Below are 25,725 nucleotides of genomic sequence, written 5' to 3' on the forward strand. Positions count from 1 at the left end.
TTTTGAAGGAAGTGAACAACTAAGGAATGATGAAAGGGGTTGGTCTCAGGACGTGCCTCAGTGTCTTGGTACATGATTTGGGTCACTTGTGCATTAGTCTGAATTGGCTACTGACCTGATGGCTGGCTGGCTGCCCTGGTGTGGTTTGCCAAAGTGGGATCTTGAGATCTCTTGCTATAATGGCATAGGGGTAGGCAAATGGGACTTGCTTTCCCTCAGATTTAGCATTCTCTTTTCTGGCAATAGTAGTAACTGATGATGATAACATTTTAGCCATTTACTACTTTATTTACTAAGTGTGTGTGTCTCTGTCTCTTCCCAGGCTGATAGGAAAACTTATTTTTAAATAGACCAAACACTGTATTGAATGTATGGATTTTGTCTGTTGTCCAAATTTAATTCCATTTTTTTATTTTAAATTCTGTAAAATAAGAATCAGCTTGGAAATGAGTTTTGTTTTTGTTTTTAGCTATTTTTTCCTCTGCCCCTCATTACAGATGTTGCAGTAGTGGATATGAGTGATGTTTCCAGACAGCCATCACTCTTCTATCACCTTGGAGTGCGTGAAAGCTTTGACATGGCCAATAATGTTATACTCTACCATGATACCGATGCTGACACTGCGCTGTCACTTAAGGTAAGGTCCTAACTTCAAAATCCATTTTAATACAGATGTTGCAAATGTAGAGCCTCATCCTGCAAACACTTGTGCATCTTGGAAGCTTTACCCCTGTGCACGTTGACCACTTAACAAAATGGGAGTATTTGTGTTTCTAAAATGACATGCAGGCATGTTTATAGGCCCATAATATGGTAATTGTTTTACTTCAAACTGCTAGACATGGAAACAAGTATGTAGTTCTGATTTTCATTAGTTCAGTCACAAGTAAGGTTTGTTTCTTTCTCTTGACTGTTGTAAGTATGCTGTAAAAAGATTTTAGGATTTTTGTTTAATGACACATTTCATTTGATTTAGGCCCATATTTTAACATACTTTTATTATTAGTCAGCGTACTCATCTCCATTACTATAGGTTTGCTTTGTATTTCCTAGAGGCTGAGTGGGTGAAACTATATGCACACACACACACTCTTAAAAATTTATCTGCTGTTGCTGTGGGGTGAAGATAGGAAAAGTGTCATCACAAAAGCTTTTTATAAGCTAGTCATTTAATTTTATATTAGAGCAATAAATGTTATTACACTTTAAGCAGTCTGTCTGGCCATGGATAGACTGCCCTGGACACAAATCATAACTCACGGCTACTTCTGTCCGTTTCAGCAGAATAGAGGCAGACATCCTCTTCTGTGCAGCAGATTATCCCTACCTTCTTATCCCTACCTTCACATCCTTTGTCACAGAGTCATAGAGTTTAAGACCAGAAGAGACGACTAGACCATCTACTCTGACCACCTGTATGTCACGGGCCACCAACCCCGCCCAGCACCCACACACTAAACCCAACAATGGAAATGAGACCAAAAGAAGACTGGACTAATATTTGCCACAGGCAGAGAATTGGAGGGCCCCAAGTTGCACTAGTGCTCAAGGCTGAGGCAATGGCAGGGAAATGATTACTTGAGAGAGATGCAGATAATCCTGGCCAGTGACATGCATCCATGTGCTGCAGAACAATGAGAAAAAAATCCAATGTCACTGCAAATCTGATTGGGGGAAGTTTCTTCTGAATCCACATATGGTAATCAGTTAGGCCCTGAGTATGTCAGCAAGAACCAGCCAGCCAAGCATCTGAGAAAGAGAATGCTCGGTGTCATATCAGAGCCATGGCCCTCCCTCCCCAGTGTCCTATCTCCAGCCTTTGCCATCCCTCATGCTTCAGAGGAAGGAGATTAAAAAAATCTCCCAGAATACATTGGAGTGGGGAAGGGAAATCCCTTCCTGACCGTTACCAGTGGCTGGCTGAAACCCTGAAGCATGGGCATTAGAAACAGAAGACACAAACTACACTGAGCTCCAGGGTTGTTGAGCCCTGCCTTTCACCATCACAAACAACCTCATTTTACAATTGCACTCATGAATTTGTCCAGCTCTCTCTGAAAACTAATTAAGTTGTTTGCCCCGACAACTGCTATTGGGAGACTGTCCCAGAACCTTACCTGTCTCATGGTTAGAAACCTTCTGCTAATTTCCAGCCTGAATTTATTCATGGCCAGTTTATATCTATTCTTGTTCCAATATTGTCCTTTAGCTTTAATGGCTCTTTGTTCTCCCTGATATTTACCCCCCCATAGATACTTCTGTATCTAAGAGAGCATTCATAATCCCCTCTCAACCTTTTTTTTTTTTTGTGAGACTAAACAAACCAAGCTCTTCCAGTGTCCTCTGATAAGATAGGCCCTCCATTCTCCTGATCTTCCTATTAGCTCTTCTCTGCACCTGTTCTAGTTTAAACTCATCTTTCTTGAATTGTGGTATGTAAATCAGCTTCTGTAACAGATGACTGGAGGCTAGCTAATGTGACTCCAATTTTTTAAAAAGACTCCAGAGGCAATCCTGGAAATTAGAGGCTAGTAAGTCTAACTTCAGTACCAGGAAAATTTCTTGAAACTACTATAAAGAACAGAATTACCAGACACACTTTGTTGAGGAAGAGTCAGCATGGCTTTTGTAAAGGGAAATTATGTCTCACCAATCTGTTAGAATTCTTTGAGGGGATCAAAAAACATGTGGACAAAGGTGATCTAGTGAATATAGTGTTCTGGGATTTTCAGAAAGCCTTTAACAAGGTCTCTCACCAAAGGCTCTTAAGCAAAGTAAGCAGTCATGGGATAAAAGGGAAAGTTCTCTCATGGATCTGTTACTGATTAAAAGACAGGAAACAACAGGCAGGAAGAAATGGTCAGTTTTCAGAATGGAGAGAGGTAAATAGCAGTGTCCCCCAGGGGTCTGTACTGGGACCAGTGCTGTTCAACATATTCATAAATGATCTGGAAAAAGGGGTAAACAGTGAGGTGGCAAAATTTGCAAATGATACAAAACTACTCAAGATAGTTAAGTCCAAAGTAGACTGAAAAGAGTTACAAAGGGATCTCACAAAACTGGGTCACAGGGCAACAAAATGGCAGATGAAATTCAGTGTTGATGAATGCAAAGTAATGCACATTGGAAAAATTAATCCCAACTATACAAATAAAATGATGGGACTAAATTAGCTATTACCACGCAAGAAAGAGATCTTGGAGTCATTGTGGGGAGTTCTCTGAAATCATCCATTCTATGTGCGGAGGCAGTCAAAAAAGCTAACAATGTTAGGAACCATTAGGAAAAGGATAGATAATAAGACAGAAAATATCATAATGTCACTATATAAATCCATGGTACACCCACATCTTGAATACTGCGTGCAGTTCTGGTCACCCCATCTCAAATAAGTTATATTAGAAATGAAAAAGATAGAGAGAAGGGCAACCAAAATGATTAGAGGTATGGAACTGCTTCCATATGAGGAGTGATTAAAAAGACCGGGACTATTCAGCTTGGAAAAGAGATGACTAAGGGGGGGATATGCTAGAGGTCTATAAAATCATGACTGGTGAAGAGAATGTAAACAGGGCCGCCCAGAGGTTTCAGGGGGCCTAAGGGTCTTCGGCGGCGGGGGGCCCCCCACCACCGAATTGCCGCCGAAGACCCAGCACTTCAGCGGTGGGTCCTGGGGCAGAAGGACCCCCCGCCACGGGTCATCAGGGCACTTTGGCGGCAGGTCCCAGGGTGGAAGGACCCCCCACCGCTGAATTGCCACCAAAGACCCAGTGCTTCGGCAGCGGGTCCCGGGGCAGAAGGACCCCCTGCTGCGGGTCTTCAGGGCACTTCAGCGGCGGGTCCTGGGGCAGAAGGACCCCCCGCCATGGGTCTTCAGGGCACTTCGGCGGCAGGTCCTGGGGTGGAAGGACCACCCACTGCTGAATTGCCGCCAAAGACCCAGTGCTTCGGCAGCGGGTCCTGGGGCAGAAGGACCCCCGTGCTGCGGGTCTTCAGGGCACTTCGGCCGCAGGTCCTGGGGCGGAAGGACCCCCCACCGCTGAATTGCCGCCGAAGACTCGGAGCGGAGGAAGCTCCGGGGGCCCGGGCCCCATGACAGTTTTCTGGGGCCCCCAGAGCGAGTGAAGGACCCTGCTCCAGGGGCCCCCAAAAAACTCTTGTGGGGGCCCCTGTGGGGCCCGAGGCCTGGGGCATATTGCCCCACTTGCCCCCCCCCCCCCCGGGTGGCCCTGAAAGTAAATAAGGAAGTGTTATTTACTCCTTCACATAACACAGAAACCAGGGGTCACCTAATCAAATTAATAGGCAGCAGGTTTGAAACAGAGAAAAGGAAGTATTGCTTCACACAACACAGTCAACCTGTCTCATTGCTAGGGAATGGTGTGAAGGACAAAAATATAACTGGGTTCCAAAAAGACATAGGCCAGGTCTACACTACATACTTGAGTATAACTACGTTACTCACAGGTGTGAAAATCCATATCACTGAGCAATGTAGTTATACAGACTTTAATCCCTGATGTAGACAGAGCCAACATAACTACCACCTCTCGTGGAGATGGAGTTATTAAGCCAGCGTGAAAGCTCTCTCCCATTGGCTTAGAGTGTCTTCACCAGCAGCACTGCAGCGATGCCACTGCCCTGATGCAAGTTTGTAGTGTAGACCTGCCCTCAGATAAGTTCATGGAGGGTAGGTCCATCAATGGCTGTTAGCCAAGATGATCAGGGATGCAACCCCATGCTCTGGAGGTCCTGAAGCTCAGACTGGATGACAGGGGATGGTTCTCTTAATAATTGCCCGTTATCCTCATTCCCTCTGAAGCATTTGGCATTGGCCACTGTCAGAAGACAGGATCCTGGCCTTAGATGGACCATTGGACTGACCCACTATGGCTTCTTATGGTGACCAGAATTGTATACAATACTCCAGATCATGTCTTATCAATGCCTTGTATGATGGCAACAGTACTTCTATGCTTTGCTCTTCTCCTGTCTTGATTACTAGAACCTCCTCTTCACCTGCTCTGCTTTTCACTTCTTCCTACTCCACTACTGTGCAAAAAGCCATTGCTAAATTCTACTTATTGTCATAACATTCTAACTGTATTGAGCACCGAACGTGAGGTTCTTCATTATCTTTTTGTCTCTTCTCAAATCAAATTCTGTCTCATTGTCCTCTTCTTCCCCTCCCAACTTAGACTCAGAACCTTTCCCAGTCCTTCTTTCATCTTTTTTCTACACTCTCAAGCCATCTCTTATTCTCCTTCCACTTATCCATCAAGCATGCTTTTTCTTTCCTTCTGGTACCTCCTTGAAAACAACTTCCTCTAGAAAGCCTTCCTTGGTTCTCCTCATGGCAGCCTCCCTCATGTGAAATGTTATGCTATTTTTTGTGTATCTTAGGCCTAGTCTACACTGGGGGGGTGGGAGGGGGAGGACAGAATCGATCTAAGTTATGCAATTTAGTCGACGTACTTAGATCGTCTTACTGCTGAGTTGACTGCTGCTGCCCCGATGACTCTGTCTGTGCCTCTCACGGTGGTGGAGTACAGGGGTTGACGGGAGAGCGCTCGGGGCTCAATTTATCGCATCTAGACTAGACGCGATAAATCGATCCCTGCTGGATTGATCGCTGCCCGCCAATCTGGCGGGTAGGGTTGACATACCCTTAGTTTGTACCTTTACTGAGGCAGGAAATATTACTTACTCAGTCTGTAAAGCAACATGTACACTGATAGGGCTATGCAAATTATATTTATTGAAAATAATAATCCAGACAAATGTTCCTAAACTTTTCCTTGATCTTTGTTTTCCAGGACATGGTATCTCAGAAAAACACAGTAAGTATTAAATATTGATTTTTTTTTAACATAATATGAGGATGCCACAAATGATTTAATTTGAAGCAACTAACATGAAAAATACCCCTCAGTGTTGCATAAGTGGGTTTATCAAGTCATGCAGTAGTTGCTATAATGTAATCAAGAAGGCTACTATGTTTAGGTGCAGTGTAAATTACTGTAAATCATGCTGACTTCCTCTCCAAAGCATGTTGTTGGTGACAGTTTCAGAAAGTAGTTTGTTTTTGTGACTGCTGGGAAGATGTACAAAATAGATTTTATTTGACTACATGACCCTGGAGGTCTGGTGGAAAAGCTTGAGAGAGATTTTAACTATCATTATGTATTGTAGATGGACAACCAAGACAGCACATTTAAGAAGTTTTTGTTTGTTTGTTTTTTGTTTTTTTTTTGCTGGGGTGCATTTTAAATTCCAGGAAACATAGAGAGAGAGAGTCATGATTCTTACAAAAGACTTGTGGTTGCAAAAGCTTGGTTCTCAAAACAAAGTTATTAGTATTACATATTCTTAATACCAACTAAAACTAAACAGACCAGCAAACCAGTCCAATATAAAACATATTTTTGGATGTTTTAGTTCTATGCGTCATTATATATGTAGACTCATATTAAAGGATGATTTAGCTCCTTCAGCAGTTACATAACTTATTATACTTCAGATCATATAAAAGTGGCCATTTCCAATTTAATACCATACTTTCTAAAGTTGAGAACTGACTTAATTTGTACAAAGCTGAAACCTTCCTTTATCACTTTTTGTTCCCATTTGTGCATACACCTAAATCTTGTATTCTATTTTGCATCTACAGAGCAAGAATAAAGACATGAACTTGTTATTTTGTTGTTTGAAAACAAGCAGTTTTAAAACTTTAATTGGAGTTACAGGTTAAATTTGGTAACTTTAACACACTGTGTACATAAAAAAGCTGCTGTGTAGACCAATACATATAGGGCTAGATTAGACTAAGTAAACATGAGTAAGGGATGTAAGGCCCTCAACCCATTTGCTTGGCCTGCCTGGTAAGGCCTATTTTAGCTCCAGATGTTGTATGGAGTATGCCCACCACTCTCTCTGAATATGCTGCTTGCAAACAAGGGTAAGGGGTATGGGTGGTGGAACGTTGCTTCTGAACCCCACCTACCCTCTAGCTGACCTAAGTAGCTGGCTAGGTGCTAGGAGGAGAAATAAACTGACCTTTTCCAGAGCTACACTCACTGCATCTCTACCCAAAGCAAGAGAGGAGCAGAGGAAACGTGATTGAGTCACAGTTTCTCCTAGGGGTTGCTCTTGGGATGGAGCAGTTATGTGCTGCCCCTTCATTCAGGACTGATCACAAAAGCACCATCCAGCCTATAGTAACTCCTGACACCTTTTACTGAAGTGTTTACTGGCTTTTTTTTTTTTTTTTTTTGGTAAAATGCCATCAGAGAGAGTTACTAGTTTTTAAGTACCAAGCATGTATTCTTGACTTTTTTTGGGGGGGGGGGGGGGAGGGAGGAAAGAAGAGGGGAAATATAGCTTGCTTGAAATTTGATAGTAGATAGATTATATTTAAATTTATTTCCTTAATTTGTTATCTCTGATCAGTTTTATCTGAGATTACTGTGGCAATGTTGTTAAATTAACAAACTAATTACACTAGATCAAAGTTTTATAACTAAGCTGAAATTACTGTCTCTCTGCATAAACAAGAGTCTGTTTTTTCCCCTCCAGAAGTAACTGCATGCTGTAGACAAGACTGCGTTTTGTCACTGTTACAATATTCTACCAATGCTTCATTTGAAGCTTTTGGATAAGGAGGGTCACTTCACTCCTTGGATAATTACAGTGTCAGTGTAAATGTAAATGTAAATCAAGTGAAGTGAACTGCTAATTAGCCCTTTAGGTTTAAATGGCAAATATTTACATTAGAATTAATGTTGCTGCTGTGGTGTTTGTTTTTTGTTTTTGTTTTCTAGTTTAATTGTTCTCCATTGGGGAAACCCCAACACAAATTGGCTGTGCTTTCTGTCAGGAAGTAGAGATCAGTAAGGGAAAGACTACTTCCCATCCCTGCCCTGAGCCATGGAGGATCTGCAGAGCTGCTACTGCAGTCTTAAGGCAGTAGTGATGCCTGCGACCCATTATGCTTTGGGGGAAGAGGACAACTGAAACTGTCTTTGGGGGAAGAGGACAACTGAAACTGTCCCTAGCTACAACATCCCTTTTTCCTGGCAGTGCAAAAGCAATCCCCTGTGTGCTGTATGCTAGGTGCAGAGCCACTGTGCAGAATCCTTGCCTTTAAGGACTTAATATTTTAGTGTTGCCCTTTATTCTGGAAATCTCAAATCCCATAAAAAGGGCAAAGAAAATCACAGTGTAGAACCGTAGTTGAAACCCATAAAGATGTAGAGTAGATGTCAAATGTTTCCTTTACATTGATTGTTTCTTCATTCTAAATAAATAAGTAAACCTAGAAAAATGATTAATGTTTTCCCTTTAAGGAAATGTAAATCCATTATACTAATTCCACTTCAGGGAAAAAGGGAGTGGAGAGAAAGTTGAACATAAACGGAGAATGCTACATTGCAAACAGTTCAGCAGTTTATTTGGGACTTGGCCTGGGTCCATAGCTGAAACGTGAAAACCACAGAGCAGCTCTGTAAGGCTGAGTGATAAGATTGCAATATAGATTTAATAACTTATTTGAAAAGTATAAGGGTGGGAAAACTGGGGATGTACTTCCAACATCAATAATGAAATATTTTGAGATAAGATTGGGATAAGAGTCTGTTCTATTTAACTTCCCCCAAAGCAAGCAATTAAAATTCTGTGTTGCTAATTTACTGCCCCACTGAGATGTTTAAAGCATGCAGTCTACAATTGGGAGCTCAGTTCCCAAGACAGAATTGCCCTAGTGTGTAACTAAAGGTCAAAATTCTCTATGTCCCTTCCATTAGGTGGTTCTTTTTGTGTGGAACTGATTGTAGCCTTAAAGGCAGTCAGCTGCTTATTTCACTCAGAGATGATGTAGGCACAGCTCTACTGTTTCTGTCAAAGTAGTTATTTATAAAATAAATCACAAATATCCAGCCTTGTGGAACAGTCTCATCTTCATCTCTCTGTTACCATGAAGCAATGAAGGTTTGGGAGGTGGCTTGAGGATATAGTCTTGGACTTGTAGAGAGTGTGTATGGGGATAATGTATTTATCCTTAGAGGGCAAGGATAAACTTGTGTGTTTTATTAGGCTTCCTAACTTCTCTTCTCCAAATCACAACTGGTTGATTGTACGAGTGCAACTTCAGAAAAACATGAAAACCAGAGCTGGTCAAAAACTTGACTTTTCACAATTTTTTTTTGTAACAAATTTGTCATTTTTTTGGATGAAGAATCAAAAGTCAGAAAATTTCTACTAGATTTAATGACAACTAAGGCACAGGATCTAGAAAACACAAGACATAGGAAGAAGTGGGATTAAGCCATTTTTAAAGATTTCTAGAATCAAAGGGCAGATGGACAGTGGTTTCCAGAATAGTTTTGGCCCTGACTGCCCATCCTTCTGAAAGATTGCCAACCCCTGGGTTAGACAAACACCTGTCATAAATGGCCTAGTTATTACTTAGTCCTTCCTTGAGTGTCGGGGACTGCACTACATGACCTATTGAGGTCCCTTCCAGTTGTACACGTCTATGATAGTGGGATGCATTTGGTTTATTTGAATGTGGGAAGTGAGGAGTGGTGAGTTAGGTACAGCCCACCCTGGAAAGTAATCACAAAATCTTAGAAATGTCAGACTGGATGGGACCTTGAGAGGTCATCAAGTCAAGCTCCTCCCTGTGCTGAGGCAGGACCAAATAAGCCTATACCATCCCTGGCAGGTGTTTGTCCAACCTGTTATTAAAAATCTCTAGTGATGGGGATTCCACAATCTCCTTTGGAAGCCTATGCCAGAGTTTAACTCCCCTTATAATTAGAAAGTTTTTCTTAATATCTAATCTAAATCTCTCTTCCTGCAGATTAAACCCATTATGTCTTGTTCTACCTTTAGTGGACATGAAGAACAATTGATCATTGTCCTCTTTATAACCGCCCTTAACATATTTGTGATCGGGTCCCTTCTCAGTCTTCTCTTCTCAAAACTAAACATGCCCAGTTTTTTTTTATCCTTTCCTCATAGGTCAGGTTTTTTAAACCTTCTGGACTCTTTCCAATTTGTCCACATCTTTCCTAACGTGTGGTGCCCAGAATTGAACACAATTCTTCAACTCAGGCCTCGCCAGTGCTAAGTAGAGAGGGACAATCACCTCCAGTCAGGGGTGAAAGTAACTTAAGGGACTTACCGGTATGCAGGGCGGCTGGGGTCCTGAGCAAGGTTGGGGGAGGGCTCTGGGCCCCTGGAAGGGGCAGGGCCTTGGGCACAAGGGGTGGGGCTGAGGCCAGACTCCCCCAGCCAGCCCTTCAGCACTGCCGGGCCCGTGTTGCTGCCAGCGATTTAAAAGGCCCGGGGCTCCCGGCTGCCGCTAGCGCTACCCCGGGGCTGTGGCGGCAATTTAAAGGGCCTGGGGCTCTGGTTGCTGGTGCGGTAGTGATGGCTGGAAGCCCTGGGCCCTTTAAATCATTGCTGGAGCCCCGTGGCAGCGGCGGTGGCCAGGAGCCCTGGGGCTCTGGTGGCGATTTAAAGGGCCAGGGGCTCCGGCCATGGTCAGAAGCCCCAGGCCCTTTTAAATTGCCAGGCCCTGGGGAACCTGCCCCTTTTGCCCCAGCCCCACCCCCCCATCAGCAGCCGTGCCAGTGCGGTCAGTTTTGTACCGGCTCTTACTGATGTACCGGACCAGCTTACTTTCACCTCTGCTCAAGTGTCTTACATACAATACTCTTGTGAATACATCCCAGAATGATATTAGCCTTTTTTGCAACTGCATCACATTAACTCACATTCAATTTGTTATTCAATAGAAACCACAGATTCTTTTCAGTAGTACTACTGCTTAGCCATTTATTTCCCATTTTGTAGTCGTGTATTTGAGTTTTCCTTCCTAAGCTGTAGTACTTTGCACTTGTGTCTATTGAATTTCATTTTGTTGATTTCAGACCAATTCTCTAATTTGTCAAAGTCATTTTGAACTCTAATCCTGTCCTCTAAAGTGCTTGCAACCCCTTCCAACTTGGTGTCATCCACACATTTTATAAGCATACTCTCTATTCCATTATCCAAGTCATTAATGAAAATAGTAGTAGTACCAGACCCAGGACTGACTCCTGCAGGACCCTACTAGACACATGCTTCCAGTTTGACACTGAACCATTGATAACTATTCTGTGAGTAGGCTCTTTCTAACAGATGTGCTCCCACTTCATAGTAATTTCATCTAGACTGCATTTTCCTAGTTCTCTTATGAGAATGTCATTTGGGACTGTGTCAGAAGCCTTACTAAAATCAAGATATATCATGTCTACAGCTTCCCTCCATCCAGTAGGCTAGTTACTCTGTTGAAGATGGAAATTAGGTCAGTTTGGCATGATTTGTTCTTGACAAATCCATATTGGCTATTCCTTATAGTCGTATTCTCCCCTAGAAGCTTACAAACTGATAATAACTAGGACAAAAATAGAACACGGAGATAATAGAAGGGAAATAAACTGATTTTTCCTTAAATTGGTGGTTTTCTAATGATTTAGAATTAACGATCTGATTTTAATACTCTGTATATATTAAATATGAAAAATATTAATGCAAGATAAGGCTATATATTTAACAGTAAAGAGTTCTAGAATGCAAAAGGTAAAGTTTTAATAGGCACACACTAGTTTACCTCCATTGTATATATGTTGTTGTATGTAGTTAATTACAGTGTTCATGTAATAATCTAACTAGTGATTGTATATAAGACTTCCTGAAAGCATGTCAGTGATAAACCAAGAACATATGCTGACAAACTTGTCTCTGTAATATTGTAGTTCTACTATAATTTCTGCAAACTTCCTTGAGTTTAAAGATTATATATAAACGTGCTGTATGTGTGTTTTCATCTTCTGTTGTATCTTTCTAATAATTTCTCTCTTCATGTGTCCTATGTCTGTCTGTCTCCTTTTTTTATTATTATTATTATTTGTATACTTCCATATTCTTTATTTTTCCATGCTGTTCCATTTCAATTTGGAGCTGGCTGCAGTTGCCAACCACAAAGCTTTTCTTCGGGTTCAAGTGCCTCCTGAGTACCACAGTGGTTATGTGATAGGCAAAGTATGTATTACTTTCTGTTCTGCTTTCTGGCTGAATAAAAGTAATTTTTAGAATTATTTTATTACTGTGCCTTTCCAATTGTATTTATTTAAGGATATTTTAAAAATAATACTGGGCTGGCTCTTATTTTTCAGGCAACTGTTATCTTGGAATAGATGTTATTTTGACATTATAGCCTGTAGCCTAGGGATACATTGTGTTTTATTAAAAAGAAAGCCAAGCCCTGCATTTTAAAAAAATATATTTACATTCAGACTTTTAAGATGAAGTACTGGATATAAAGTACTCTAATTTTGCTGGGAAATCAGTCACACACAACAATTTTCTGTGGTGTCCAGTCCGTCATATTTTTCTGCGTTGTTGAAAATTATCTTGATCCTTAAGACAACTGATTAATTTAACTCCCTGAGTGTGTTCAGACAGGCAGTGTGTTTAGAAGCATCCAAATTCGTCTAATGAATTGGGTTTGTTCTTTGTTGTCCAGTTGTATGGGTTAAACCATATTGAGAGAGTCTTTTACATGTTATCTTAAATACTCTTAGGACTTGTCTACACGGGAAACTGCATAGCTCTAGCAGCATAATTCTATCACCATAACTATGCCAGTATAACACCCCATGTGGATACTCTGATATCAAAATAAAAGTAATTTAAGGTATGTGTGTGTGTGTGTGTGTGGGGGGGTGTATAATTACTTTGTGTGCAGGGACTGAGCAATTATTTTAAAGTTGGTCGTATTAGTACAAGTTTGCTACTCACTGTTGTTATCTTCACCTAGCTCCAAGGACCCATTGTGCTTAGCACAGTACAAACATGTAGTAAAAGACAGTTGCTTTCCCTAAGAGTTTACAATGCACACCAGGACACATCTCCTCAACCCCAGGAGCAACAAGAGTTCCCTCCCTCCCTGGAGAAACTGAGTTGAGAGGAAAGGCCCCTCCAGTACTTACCATAACAGCCAGGGTGTATCTGAGTGGGTGGATGGATCAGGACTGCTGCACTCCTCTCCTCCTGCCACATTGAGTCCTCTCCTAGGATGGTGTCGGCGCCTCTTCCCTCCCCTTCCCAAGATCATGAGGTCTTGGAGATAACAGCCAAGTTAGGTGTTAAAACCTCTCTGAGCTATTGGTCCAGACTTATGGGGTCATCACTGCATTAGTTACACTCAGGTCTTGTTTTCAAGCTTCCCCCCACTAGAAGGGCTAGAAACTTCTTAGTTTATTTTTCAACAAAAGCTGAGATTCTGGTGTAAGTACATGACTTCAGGAGCTGATGCCCTGAAGCATGGGCCTAATGTTCCTATGCTTTACCCAGTGCTGAATAGAAGTGAGTACGAAGGAGGTTAAGTCTTGATCTTGCAGATGTTTTGTGGGGCAGTGATTTACACATAAGTAGGGCCCTACCAAATTCGCAGCCATGAAAAATGCATCATGGACAAGGAAATTTGGTCTCCCCCTGTGAAATCTGGTCTTTTGTGTGCTTTTCCCCTATACTATACAGATTTCACAGGGGAAAACAGCGTTTCTCAAATTGGGGGTCCTGACCCAAAAAGGAGTTGCAGGGGGGTTATGGTGTTGCCACCCTTACTTCTGCGCTGCCATCAGAGCTGAGCAGCTGGAGAGCTGCGCCTGCTGGCCGGGAGCCCAGTTCTGAAGGCAGAGCCACCACCACCACCAGCGCAGAAGTAAGGGTGGTATGGTATGGTATTGCCACCCTTATTTCTGCACTGCTGCTGGCGGGGCTCTGCCTTCAGAGCTGGGCTCCCAGCCAGCAGGCGCAGCTCTCCAGCTGCTCAGCTCTGACGGCAGCGCTGCCGCCACCAGCAGTGCAGAAGTAAGGTTAGCAGTACCGCAACTCCCCTACAATAACCTTGCAACCCCCCCACAACTCCTTTTTGGGTCACAACCCCTACAATTACAACTGTGAAATTTAAGATTTAAATAGCTGAAATCATGAAATTTACTATTTTAAAATCCTGTGACCGTGAAATTGACCAAAATGGACCGTGAATTTGGACTGTGAATTTTAGTGGAATTTGGACCATGAATTTGGAAATAGGTCCCTACACATATGGAAGGAAGGGTCGAAGCTGCTTGTGGGAGGTACAGACAAGGAGATGGCTGAGACTTTTATCGTTGGCCGAGCAAAGGGGAAGGCTGATAAGATAATAGAGAGGGATAGATAAGATGGAGCTGAACTGTGAAAGACTTTGAAGGCAAACTTGTATTTGTTGCAATGAATAAGGAGGGGAGGGACTGAAAAAGGCCAGGAAGATTGTTTTAGGAATAGCATTTTGAACAGACTCTTCAAACTCTGGTTTCAGAGTAGCAGCCGTGTTAGTCTGTATCCGCAAAAAGAACAGGAGTACTTGTGGCACCTTAGAGACTAACAAATTTATCAGAGCATAAGCTTTCGTGGACTAATAAATTTGTTAGTCTCTAAGGTGCCACAAGTACTCCTGTTCTTTCTTCAAACTCTGCAAGTTTTTGATCAGAAAAGAAACCCATAACTGAATCTTGCATTGAGTTTGAAATGACTTTTCACTCTCTTCCATATCAGGCTATATGCTTAATGTTAGAGGTGTTTTAGAGGAAGTCTTTTTACACCCATCTTATTTGCAGTTTATCTATGGATATCTTAAAAGATGCTTGGCTTCCAATAATAGATATCTTCTTCCCCCTTGACTCCAAAACTGTAAATAAAATGGTTCTCTATTACCATCTCTTTTGATCACTGATTCCTGCAAGGTGCTATTCTGGGGCATGGCCTAAATTGATGAATGAGTATGAGGCAGCTAGTTCATGCTGTACTTGGAAAAAATTGAAAGCGTGGCTTGTTGGGTGGGGGCAGGGCCGGCTCTAGCATTTTTGCCGCCCCAAGCAGGGAAGGGAAAAAAAAAAAAAAAAGCCGCGATCGCAAGTGGCGGCAGCTCTAGCACCGCTTCATTCTACGGCGGCAATTTGGCGGCAGGTCCTTCGTTTGGAGAGGGAGTGACGGCCCCGCTGCCGAATTGCCGCCGGACATGCTGCCCCCCTCTTCATTGGCCGCCCCAGTACCTGCTTGCTATGCTGGTGCCTGGAGCCGGCCCTGGGTGAGGGAAGGCTTTTGGAAGATCTTGTTTATTTGGAAATTGCTGTGTTTGTTGATGACTGCGGATTGATAGGCCCTTCATGTGAGGACTCTTCATTTTTTTACTGAGAGCTGAACGTGGAAACCCATGTTTCATAGATGGGCAGATATAGCTCTCTCCCACCTGCGCTCCCCCAAAATCTTTTGACGTTGTGACCTTTTCTTCTGGAGAGAGACCTTGCCACTGTAATCTGTGTCTTTGTCATCTATAAAGACAATTTTTTAAATTTCAGTAATTTTTTTGTTATGGTATTAGTATTAACAATGTGCTCTATTGAGGGCTACGTTTGAAAACCACTTATAATTTGTAACTCTTGCAGAATGCAGTAGCACAGATTCATTGAGTCCTGTAATATGCACTGGCCATCTGTTAACCAGTGAACGTGCTTCAAATACTTTTGTTTGATTTTGAAAACCTTAAATAATAGAGGACTAATTCACTGGGGAGGGAAAGGGACATGTTTTCATCTTGATTCCTTTATGTCAATAGAGATTAGTTGGTTTGGAATTACTGGCTGTCCTGAGGCACGTATTTGAGAAGATGGGAGGGAGGGTCAATGTTGTTGCGGTCTTGTAGCTTTGGAAAGGCCTTAATCCTTAACCTATAGGTCATTTTTTCACTGGGGAAAAAAGAAGTTAAAATCCTAGTGAAGGCAGGGCCGACAACTGTGACTTTAACACTAGTGAGCCGCTACTATTAAACCCCTGGTTCCCTGTAGACTTTAACTTGACCTGTTAATTCATGTGATCATAGGTGCTGGAACCCCTGGCTTGATGTGGTTTCCATCATGTACAGGGTTTACAGTTTGGTTCAATGGCTCTCAGCACCCCCACTATACACATTGTTCCAACACCCCTGCAGGAGATGACTGTGGCTGCCTAGTTGCCATTAGGATTTTAATTCTAGCTACATAACTAGAGTGAGTGAGTTAATAACCCCCCTTTTTGTTCTTCACTGAAGATACACCCACATTGTGCCAAAATATAGCAATGGCATCCTTCCAGCAAAAGATTGTAAAACTTATTATTGTTTAGAGGTGGATTTTGGGGTTCATTTCACTGATGATTCTGATATCTCCTTCTTGAGCTGAGTTGTCTTTGTTTAGATTGTTTTTAGTTATATTCTGGTAGGCCACCTACATACCTCAATAGAAATTAAAATTTATTATTTCAATCATGTTTTTAAAAGTGCTATGAAAAATTGATGTATAAATACTAAGAATTATTCCTTAAATCAGTGTATAAGTGCAAGAAAATTATTTCCTTATAGTACACTTACACTGTAATTGAATAATAATTCTGTACTTATTCCTTAACAACTTTATTTTAAGTTCTTAAAATGTATCATTTCTAACTGCGAATACTTATTTTGCTTGTATTTTAGATTAGAAATATTTCAAACTAATTCAGATAGCTAATAACTTTAGATTATCTAAATGTTGCTATACAGGTATTAATACCTTATGCAGGTATTAATTTTATTTATCTCGCACAAGTAGAGCTGTAAGTTTGGCAGGCAGATACTGGTCCTGTTTGAATCGCTGAGTAATAGCACATGCATTTGCTGCACATGTGGCAAAAAAGTTAGATTCACAAGACTGTTTCCTTTAGACTTTTACAAAGTACTCTCACTGATGCCAATAGGAGTTCCAGTTGGTGTAACAATCATAGAATATGGCTCCAGGATCAGCTCTTACACTAGTGAGCACTTACTTATGAATGGCAGTGAAGTGTTCACCTGCATGAATAAAATCTATATATCATAGGGCTGGAAAAGATTACTGGAATCATCTAGTTCATGTACCCTTGCTTTCTCTCTGTTACTCCCTCTACTTTCTTACTGAGTGTTTTCTTGAATACCTTCCATGATAGTGCGGTAGTTGAAATTCCTGATTGTTCTAACTGCTAAGAAATTTCTTTCCTAATATCCAATTTGTATTTATTTTTTCATTTAATTTTAGGCCACTACAGCTTATTTTGCAATACATTTAAATACGAATTAAATCTCAAAAATGTTTTGCACAATAAAGCTATTACATCATTCTGTTCCTCGCTCTTCCTAAAACATCTTGCTGCTCTTCACTTCCTCTCTACTAAACAACTTCTGCATTTCACTGACTGGTGAAATGATGATTCTCTGCTGCATAGAGGGCAATTTCCTGCTCACGTTACTAATGCAAGTAATTCTATTAAAATCCGAAGGACCGTTCCTGTGATGAAAGTGAGGACATTGGGCCCATAGAAGAAAAATTCCCATTGACTTCAATGGGCTTTTGATCCGTCCTATAACTTATAAAATGGCATGGGGTCATTTGCAGTAAAGGGGCTATGTAATGTAAAACATTCAACATCATTGCGCTTCTGGTAGCAATAATGAGAGTAATCAGAGTTTAAATCTTTTCTGATTTGATATGTCACCAACTTAGGTTCCAATCCTGCAACTGATTCCATGCAAGTGGACCCCTGCACTCATGCATCTAGTTACAGGATCAGGATACTGTTTGTCAAGGTGGAATGTTTCCCTTAGGTCATATAAGCATATGACCTGAGTTTGAGTCTGGATTTTTTAAATATATTTTCTATAGAAACAAAATAAAGTCAAACTATTGTAGTTCCTCAAACCACCCCTTTGAATACAGTGGCATGTGTGTGCCATGCGTATCACCTGTACTTAGTAACGCTTTTCGGTATTAACCAAGGTGTCCTGGTAAATCGCTGCCACCTGCTCACAACAGGAGTGAGCCTCGTCTCTGCCCACCACCCTCCCCCTTGGCAACACAAGTGCTCCCATCCAGGCTCCACAAGCTCCACTCTTTCCCAATGCAGGCTAGCAATTCACACGCCCCACTTTACTGCATTCAAGTGCACAGTTTCTTGTCTTGTGGACATCCGCAGTTTACATGGATCTGCTGCCTCCGTGGAAGCAGTGTATCTCAGTTCACTGTTTTCGCCTCAGTTCAACACTCTTCTTAGGACAAGGTGTCTATACGTGTCTATAGTAAAAACAAATTTAAGTTTATTTAACAGAGCTTGAGAGAAAGATGCAAAATAAAAGCAAGTAAAAGGGTTTGGAAACATAATGTTACAGGTAAAAGAAAAACAAACTGCAAGCAATAGCCTATACTTATTAACAAGTTACTTTCCTAGACAGGAAAGTATTTCTCATCCAATGGTCCATCCTTGCAGCACTTGTCCAGTCCAGAAAGCTGGGATCCACCTTTCATGAGACGCTCCCAATGGCACAGTGCCTCTCCCATAATGAATAACACCTTTGCCCTTTCTTCTTCCCCTATACAGTTACCGACTGTTGTATCTTAGCCCAAGGGGGTCCCCTAACGAGAGACTTTTCTTGGGGGTTCTTTTGTCTTGGTAAACACTCAGGCCTGCATCTGGTCCAGACAGTAAATCCAGGGCTTGGATTGGCTCCACGGGTGGCCCTTGTTCTCATTGTTGATTGAGTCAGGTCTGAGACTCCTCCATCTCAAGTGGCAAGTTTCACTTTCAACCATTTTGGAATACAATAGCCTACATGTTTCATAATTCTAAAATGGTTTCCCATACAAACACCTCGCAATAATTATGACATTCAGCTAGTTCTTAGCTCTCAGCAGATACCACACATGATCCCCTTTAGTGAAATATTGAGACGATGGTCAGACACAGGGGTAATATACCTGCCTGGGCATGTCTGTGTCACACTTACCTGGCAGCTCCAACTGAGTTTGGGTATGTAGCAGGGCACTGCAGAGCCCCTCTTTGCTCCTGCCCCTGCTGTGCTGACAAAGTCACTCGGAAACCCTGGGGTTCAGTAACCACTGGTGTCATTTATTTACAGGTTAGGCTCCCACCATCTTTTCACCATACACAGCTTGGGTTCTAGAGTCTTCACCCAGGAAGGAGGAGCTATCACCCTGCTTCCATTCCCTCCCACCTCCCTCCCAGCCTTTTAGATAGCTCCAGGCTAAGTGGGCAGGCAGCTGTCTTCCATTCACCAATTAGATGCAGTTTTTCTCTAGCCAGCTCCAATGTACTTCCTTTCATGGGAGTTGGCATGACAGAGGGATGAGTCAGCAGGCTGTGAACAGGCAGCTTCTTAAATGAAAGTATTGTTTAATTTTGACAGCAGGGACAAAGCATTTAGAGGCCAAGGTATTAAAACAGTCTATACACATGTCTATCTTTCTAACCCCAGATGATAGCCTAGGTAGGCCTAACTTTTCAGACCCCATAATGGGTGCCTCTGTCTGTTGCTCACAAAAAACCTATTCCTTCTCTTAAGAGAGAGAGCCCTTTAAAACCCTGCTATACTCCTTTGTTCTTCTGTATTCCTTAGGTTTTGGCCCTTCTGGTCAAAACTAGTTTTGCAGGGTAGTTGGGCAGGAGGTAAACTCTTCAAGGCTGAGAGTTTGGACATTGTCACTTAACAACCCTCAAGAGTTTGCTGAGGAATGGCTTATCTTCAGCCATTCTTTTCACAATCTGCTTTTTTTTCTTATAGCATCCTGTTAAACTAAACCAATATATTCGTACAGTAAACATTGCGATAACCAGATCAACATATATTATTCATAAATTATTAGAGAGAAGCTCCAATTCTGTCATAATGATCTAAGCCAATCACAAATTTTGGGGAGCCTGGCTGATGATTTATTAACACTTGGGCTTGGCAATACTACATAAGTTGCTTAAGAGGTAATTTGCGGCTTATTCCTCACTTAGAATATCAGTAATTTCTTTGTGATATTAGAATAATTTTCCACAGTGGCTAACTTTGATAGAGGGTTTTCTTTAGGTGAGGAATAGGCAACTAGGGCAGAGATCTTCTAAGGAATAAAGATGATGTTTTCAGACATCTGTGGTTCATAAAAACAATATAAAGGAAGTAGATAAACAGAATTGTTTCTAAGTAGTGAAGATTCGATGCAATCTTTTAGAAATTTCAGTCCACATATGATACTGCGTGGGGTGTTTGAATTTTATTTAGTGCATGCATATGTTAAACGGAAAAGAGAAGAGTCAGGAAACGGTTGATCATTAGCCATGAGGTAGCACAGTAAATACTAGGCTTTGATGGGTATCCCCTACATACTAAGGCTACATCTACACTACAGGGGAGTGTGTGTCGATTTAAGATACGCAATCGCGTAGCTGAATTTGACGTATCGCAGCCGACTTACCCCGCTGTAGGGACGGTGGCAAAATCGACCTCTGTGGCTTCCCGTCGACGGCGCATACTCCTACCTGCACTGGTGGAGTAAGAGCGTCGATTCGGGGATCGATTGTCGCGTCCCAACGGGACGCGATAAATCGATCCCCGAGAGGTCGATTTCTACCCGCCGATTCAGGCGGGTAGTGTAGACCCAGCCTAAAGTTACTTCTGCCAGGAGGTAGCCTACCTCTTTTTGTATAAAACTGATGGCTTACGTTGGCAGCTGAATGAACTGATAAACAAACTTATGGGGCTAAATTTTCTGCTGAAGTCCCACTGCTTGCCCCTCTAGAACTCTTCACATAAGATAATGTGTTTAAATACAGATAGGCCTAAATTTCTGCATTAAAAATAGGTGCTTCTGCATTGTGGATGAAAATTTGTGGAAACGTGGGGTGCAAAAATCCAAGAGGAGGCAGGGGAAATGAATAAAATGGTTAAATGTTGTCCAAACAGGTGTATTGCACTATTCCACACAGGTAACTTTGAGAAACATCTCTGAAGGTTGGTTGTGAAATTTAAAGTTTTCCTTCTCCCAGCAAATAACTAGTTTTCATTCCTGTTATAAATTGTAGCCATAAGAAAATTATATGGACTATCAAAGCTGATCTTCACCTTCTCCCCCAGAACTAACAGCTCATGGATTGTTTGAAATTTAAAACCAAAATTCATACTCAAGGAGTATTATTGACCTAAAGTGTTTGTCTTTAGAGGTTTGAGGGGCAGGGGCAGACTTGCTTTCTCATGAGGTCACAACGTTCCAGGCCAAAGACAGCCTTAAAAATAATAGAAAAAAGCAAAACAAATTTTTTTGCAAAATGTAACTGAGCAACTTGACATGCTAGTTGCTTGAGTTGAGCTTGATTTAAGTAGCTAGTTTTGGGGAGGCGGGTGGTAGAAAATAAAGATAGCAGTGCGACCGATGATCACAGTGTTAAAAATGTGAATACTGTACTGTGTGATGACATTTAGTTCAAGTACAGTCACTAGGAATGTGGTATTATTTTTATTAGAAATGATGGATCTTTTATAGTTCGGAATCATAATGAACTCAAATAGAGGGGCAAAAGGGTCACTGTGCCTCAGTTACTTCATCTTTCTCTGCCTTTGGGGTAACCACATGCCTGAAATGAGGGTTCCAAATGAAAAATCTCCCCTACTAGTGACTGATTTATTGGCATGCAACAAAATCTGTTCAGCTCTCCACTCTTGTATCAGGGCTTCTTAGTCCTTCCTTTCCAGGGCTGTGCTAGTATCCCCTCTTTCTTTCACAGCAGCTGCCAGTCTACTGCAGGTGGCTGTCTTTCTGCCAGTCCGTGGAGCAGTCCACACAAGGTCTTTCCCAGTCTATGGCACCTCTCAGACTCAGCTGAGAGCATTGCTTTATATAGCCCTGCCTGTCAGCCACATGCTTCTTTCTAAATGCATCTGCACTGATCGCAAACAGCTGTGGCCCTTCCGTGGGGTGGGCCTATTCCCTGCTGGACTGGGGGATGAGATCTGTGCAGCTGGTCACAAACGGCAACAGTTTTCCTTATTTGTTTCTCTTCAGGTCTAGTGCCTGATTCCTTCACCCTTAGTAATGTATATATTCCTCCCATACGTGAGGAGTCCCGCTGAAGTTAATTTTGCCAACACTTTTATTCTCTGCAAGTCTCACAATATTTGATAGTGTTTTTAAAGCCACAGCTCCTGGAGTCGTGAATCTCAGCTCCCCTCTGGCCCCCCCTCTTTTTTTTTTTTTAAGTAGGTTTTCAGCCCTCATGGTTGCAGGGGATACATAGGTTGCAAATATGAACCCTGAAGTCTCAGAAACCAGAAAGCAAATAGAATGTTAAAATATTATTTAAAACCTCCTGATTTTGGGGGGCCTGAGTCATAATTTTTGAATGCTTGGGGTTGGCGATACTGAGCTGGGCCTCTCGTTCTGGAATGCAGTAAGGTCTCTGGATCTTAAAATATTATGTATGGTCCTCTTATCCTTGTTACTTCCATCTCCCCTCTTCTCCCCTTCCCTCCTCTACAGAGAGCCTTCTACCTGCTTCCTCCAACAGTAGCTAATCCCTTATTCTTCTTTGACTACAGTGACTGCTTCCCAGCAACTGCTTCTTTCTGTAGTGTCTTCTCAATATGGGCCAGATCAAAAACCCAACAAAGTGTTATATATATGAAATGTGTCTTTTCAGTTATAAGAATGCTACTGCCAGTCCCCTTTTATTATGTTGTCATTGGACTGATCTACTGAATAACAGTGACAATATCGTGACAGCTGTCACCTACACAATTTGTCTTACCCACATTCAGAATATTTAATTAAAAATGTCAGTTAATTTTAAGTTACCTTAGTTATTTTTATTTAGTTGTATTATTTAAATTCTAAAGTTCTGGTGACACCACCGTGACATCCTGAGGGCTGCTGCTTTTTAAACAAACAAAAATGTATACTGTACAGTCAACTTGGATGTTTTTTTAAAAAATCTGGATTTCCAGTTAAGCATATATTTACATAAAGACTTAATTCTTCCCTCAAGAAAGCAACTCCTACTGAAGTCAATAGAAGCTGTGGTCCTTTTGGCATGCCTGAAAATCAGGCCCAAAGTGTCTCAAGTTGAGCATCCAAAAGTGGAGGCATGCAAAATTAGTGAACACTTGTGCAAACCTAGCTGCCAGTTATTTGCTCTTAAGGAATTAATCAAAAGATTCAGAATGAGATCACTCCATCCAATTTGAGTGTGCAGTGCTTCCATTTGCTATCTGAATGTGTTTGCTTTTCCTTCTAGGCTTCCAGTGGGAATTACTATTTTATTCCATACATTGTAACACCTGGTGCTGATTATTTTTGCTGTGAAAGTGATGCCTTGCGAAGGGCCTCTGAGTACATGCAGCCTAACTGGGACAACATCCTGGGACCGCTCTGTGTTCCACTGATGGACAGGTTTATCTGTCTTCTGAAGGACATTCACGTTACATCATGGTAATTTTGCCACGTTTACACTTCCTGCCCGTGGATATTTTTTCCTACTCTGCAAGAGGTTTCAGAATCCCTACCAAGGTTCAGTGTTCAGTGTGTTTAACCCTGTGTTAAAATAAATACCTTAATTTAATCTAAACTAAACTATATTTCTGTCATGAAGCTGTTGTAGTAAACTAACCATTTTATGACAGCAGTGGATTGCATTTACTATCCAAAATATCAGTCAGCAGAGTCAGAACTGCGGACACAACCCTTGGAAAAGAGAGGGTATAGAAAAGAAAATATAAAATATAGTGCATGGTGTTGTAATGAGAGAGACATACCTCAGCTTCTTTGTAAGTCTTGAAGCCAAAGACCATCTTTTCTCAGCACCAACTAAGTGTGTGCATACAATATGGTATTAACTGTGGTCATACAGACTAGTGTTTTAACAGTTGAATTGCATAGTAATTGTAGAATGCTGCTCTGGGCCTCAGCTGTCCCATGGTGACTCCTGTTTACGGACACATCTTGATACCCCTTTGTTTACTAGGCACTGCCCGTTGCACCTCTTCTGCACTTTACCTTCTGCACTCTTCACATTCCCTTCCTCAGTCAAAATGTTGCATGGGACTCGGGCTTCTAAGTCACTTGGGTGACTTAGGGTAAAATTTTCAAATCACCTATGTCCGTTCTTATTAACGCAAGGAGAACTGATTAACATAAACCTGGAAACAGTGCATGAGAACTAGGAATGATAGTGTGCAACAAATTAGACATGAGTTTGCAGTGACAGTAAAATAAATAAAATGAAAAAGCCTTCCATTGGCCATTTCTTCAGACCCTCACTGCATTATCTCATGAGAATACCTTGCAAGTGATGTATGTTGTGGATGTTAGTATCACAGTATTAGTGGATATTAAGAGAGAGCTTAATTTCCTCTTCTACATTTAGGATTTAGGATCTGAGCACTTGCAACTCCTTTTGGACAAGAAAAGCAGTTATATGTGCTCAGTACCTGTTAGGTTCTGGCTATTAGTGACTAAGCCCTGGTCTTAGTAAATGCTCGCTACAAGTTTATGTTTCAAATAGACTGCATCTTTTTTCGTAACCTTCCTACATTGCAATATAAACTGATTTTTAGTGAAAAAAGACATGACAGTTGTTACTGTGGCTTTTGCATGCCTCCTGTGTAATAGTATGCATTATGTTCACTAAGTGAACTACAGCTAATCAGATAATGGATGGCTCTGGTTGGTTTATTTAATAAGAGCTGCTAGTCTCCATTACATACAAAGATGAGGGATTTTGTTTTATATTACTGTAGTCTCTTTGTTTAGCATGACACTTTCTGCTTACTTCAGGATAAATGTGTAGATTAATGTGTTTATTTTGAACACTGTTCCTCTACTTTACTAGGTCTTAAAAAAATTAGAACTTGTAATTTAATAATGTCTCATATAAAATATTTCTTAAAAGTGTAAACTGAAAGGAATAGTTAACTTAAACCTCATTCCGATAAAGAAATATTAGTGCTGTTTTAATGTTGTAACCAAACCTCCATTTAGAAAATTCTAACACTTTATCTTTATCTCTGTTTTTATTTCTTTAGTGCATATTGCAAGGAAACACTGTTGAATGATATTAGAAAAGCTAGAGACAAGTATCAAGGAGATGAACTAGCAAAGGAGCTGGCCAGGATTAAGCTCCGTATGGATAATACAGAAGTCCTGACTTCTGACATTGTCATAAACCTGCTTCTTTCTTATCGAGATATCCAGGTATATTATTGATGTGAAAGTAAGGAAGATTCTCTTTTTGAGTGGGTTTTACTCTTGTTTATTGTTGTTCTTGTTTATTGCCCATTTATTTGATAGCTTCTTGAATTTGGACCACTGTATTATTTTAGTTTCAAGTTAAATCTGGTTATATTGTGGTTTTAAAGTAGGTTATTTCTTTTTCTTTTTCATCTATGAAAAAAAGAAGTGTATTTGGTTTTTAATTTTTAAATCCAAACTTTAAGCCTTTGGAAACTAAGAAAAAGAATTTGTTTTGATTTCAACATTTGCTACAAGAGCCCAGGTTTACTATGTTTCAGAATAGGTATAAAAAGGAATATTGTGTGTGTTTTAAAAACCCTACTCTCCACTCCTCTCCCCCCACCCCCGAAAAAACAACCTTTTGGATTTTTTAAAAAACTGTTTTTGGTAAAACAGGGCCTCTCTTATACTTATGAATTGTCCATCTTTGTGAGTGACATTCCTTAAGACTTATTTTCACCAATCCTATAGAAATTGTTCTTCTGATATTAGCACTTTTGTTTCTTGTGTCCCTCCCTCAGGATAC

At 41.2% G+C, this 25,725-nt stretch overlaps 1 protein-coding gene across 4 annotated transcripts in view; it reads left to right on the plus strand.

Annotated features, from left to right (window-relative positions):
- MAP3K15 (mitogen-activated protein kinase kinase kinase 15) overlaps window positions 1–25,725 on the plus strand; it is a 166,529-nt gene that overhangs the window by 61,554 nt on the left and 79,250 nt on the right. For 3 of the 4 annotated variants that reach the window (XR_010596664.1, XM_065579742.1, XM_065579738.1), the window contains exons 2-6: window positions 498–637; window positions 5,817–5,840; window positions 12,007–12,087; window positions 23,206–23,399; window positions 24,992–25,160. Coding sequence is in view for 3 of the 4 variants with exons in the window: in XM_065579742.1 (XP_065435814.1) it covers window positions 498–637; window positions 5,817–5,840; window positions 12,007–12,087; window positions 23,206–23,399; window positions 24,992–25,160 (608 nt within the window). In the remaining variant the exon portion in view is untranslated. The remainder of the gene's footprint in view (window positions 1–497; window positions 638–5,816; window positions 5,841–12,006; window positions 12,088–23,205; window positions 23,400–24,991; window positions 25,161–25,725) is intronic. The other variant, XM_005281571.5, reaches the window with a different exon arrangement.

This window comes from Chrysemys picta, chromosome 1, assembly GCF_011386835.1.
Source record: "Chrysemys picta bellii isolate R12L10 chromosome 1, ASM1138683v2, whole genome shotgun sequence".
Taxonomy (NCBI): Eukaryota; Metazoa; Chordata; order Testudines; family Emydidae; genus Chrysemys; species Chrysemys picta.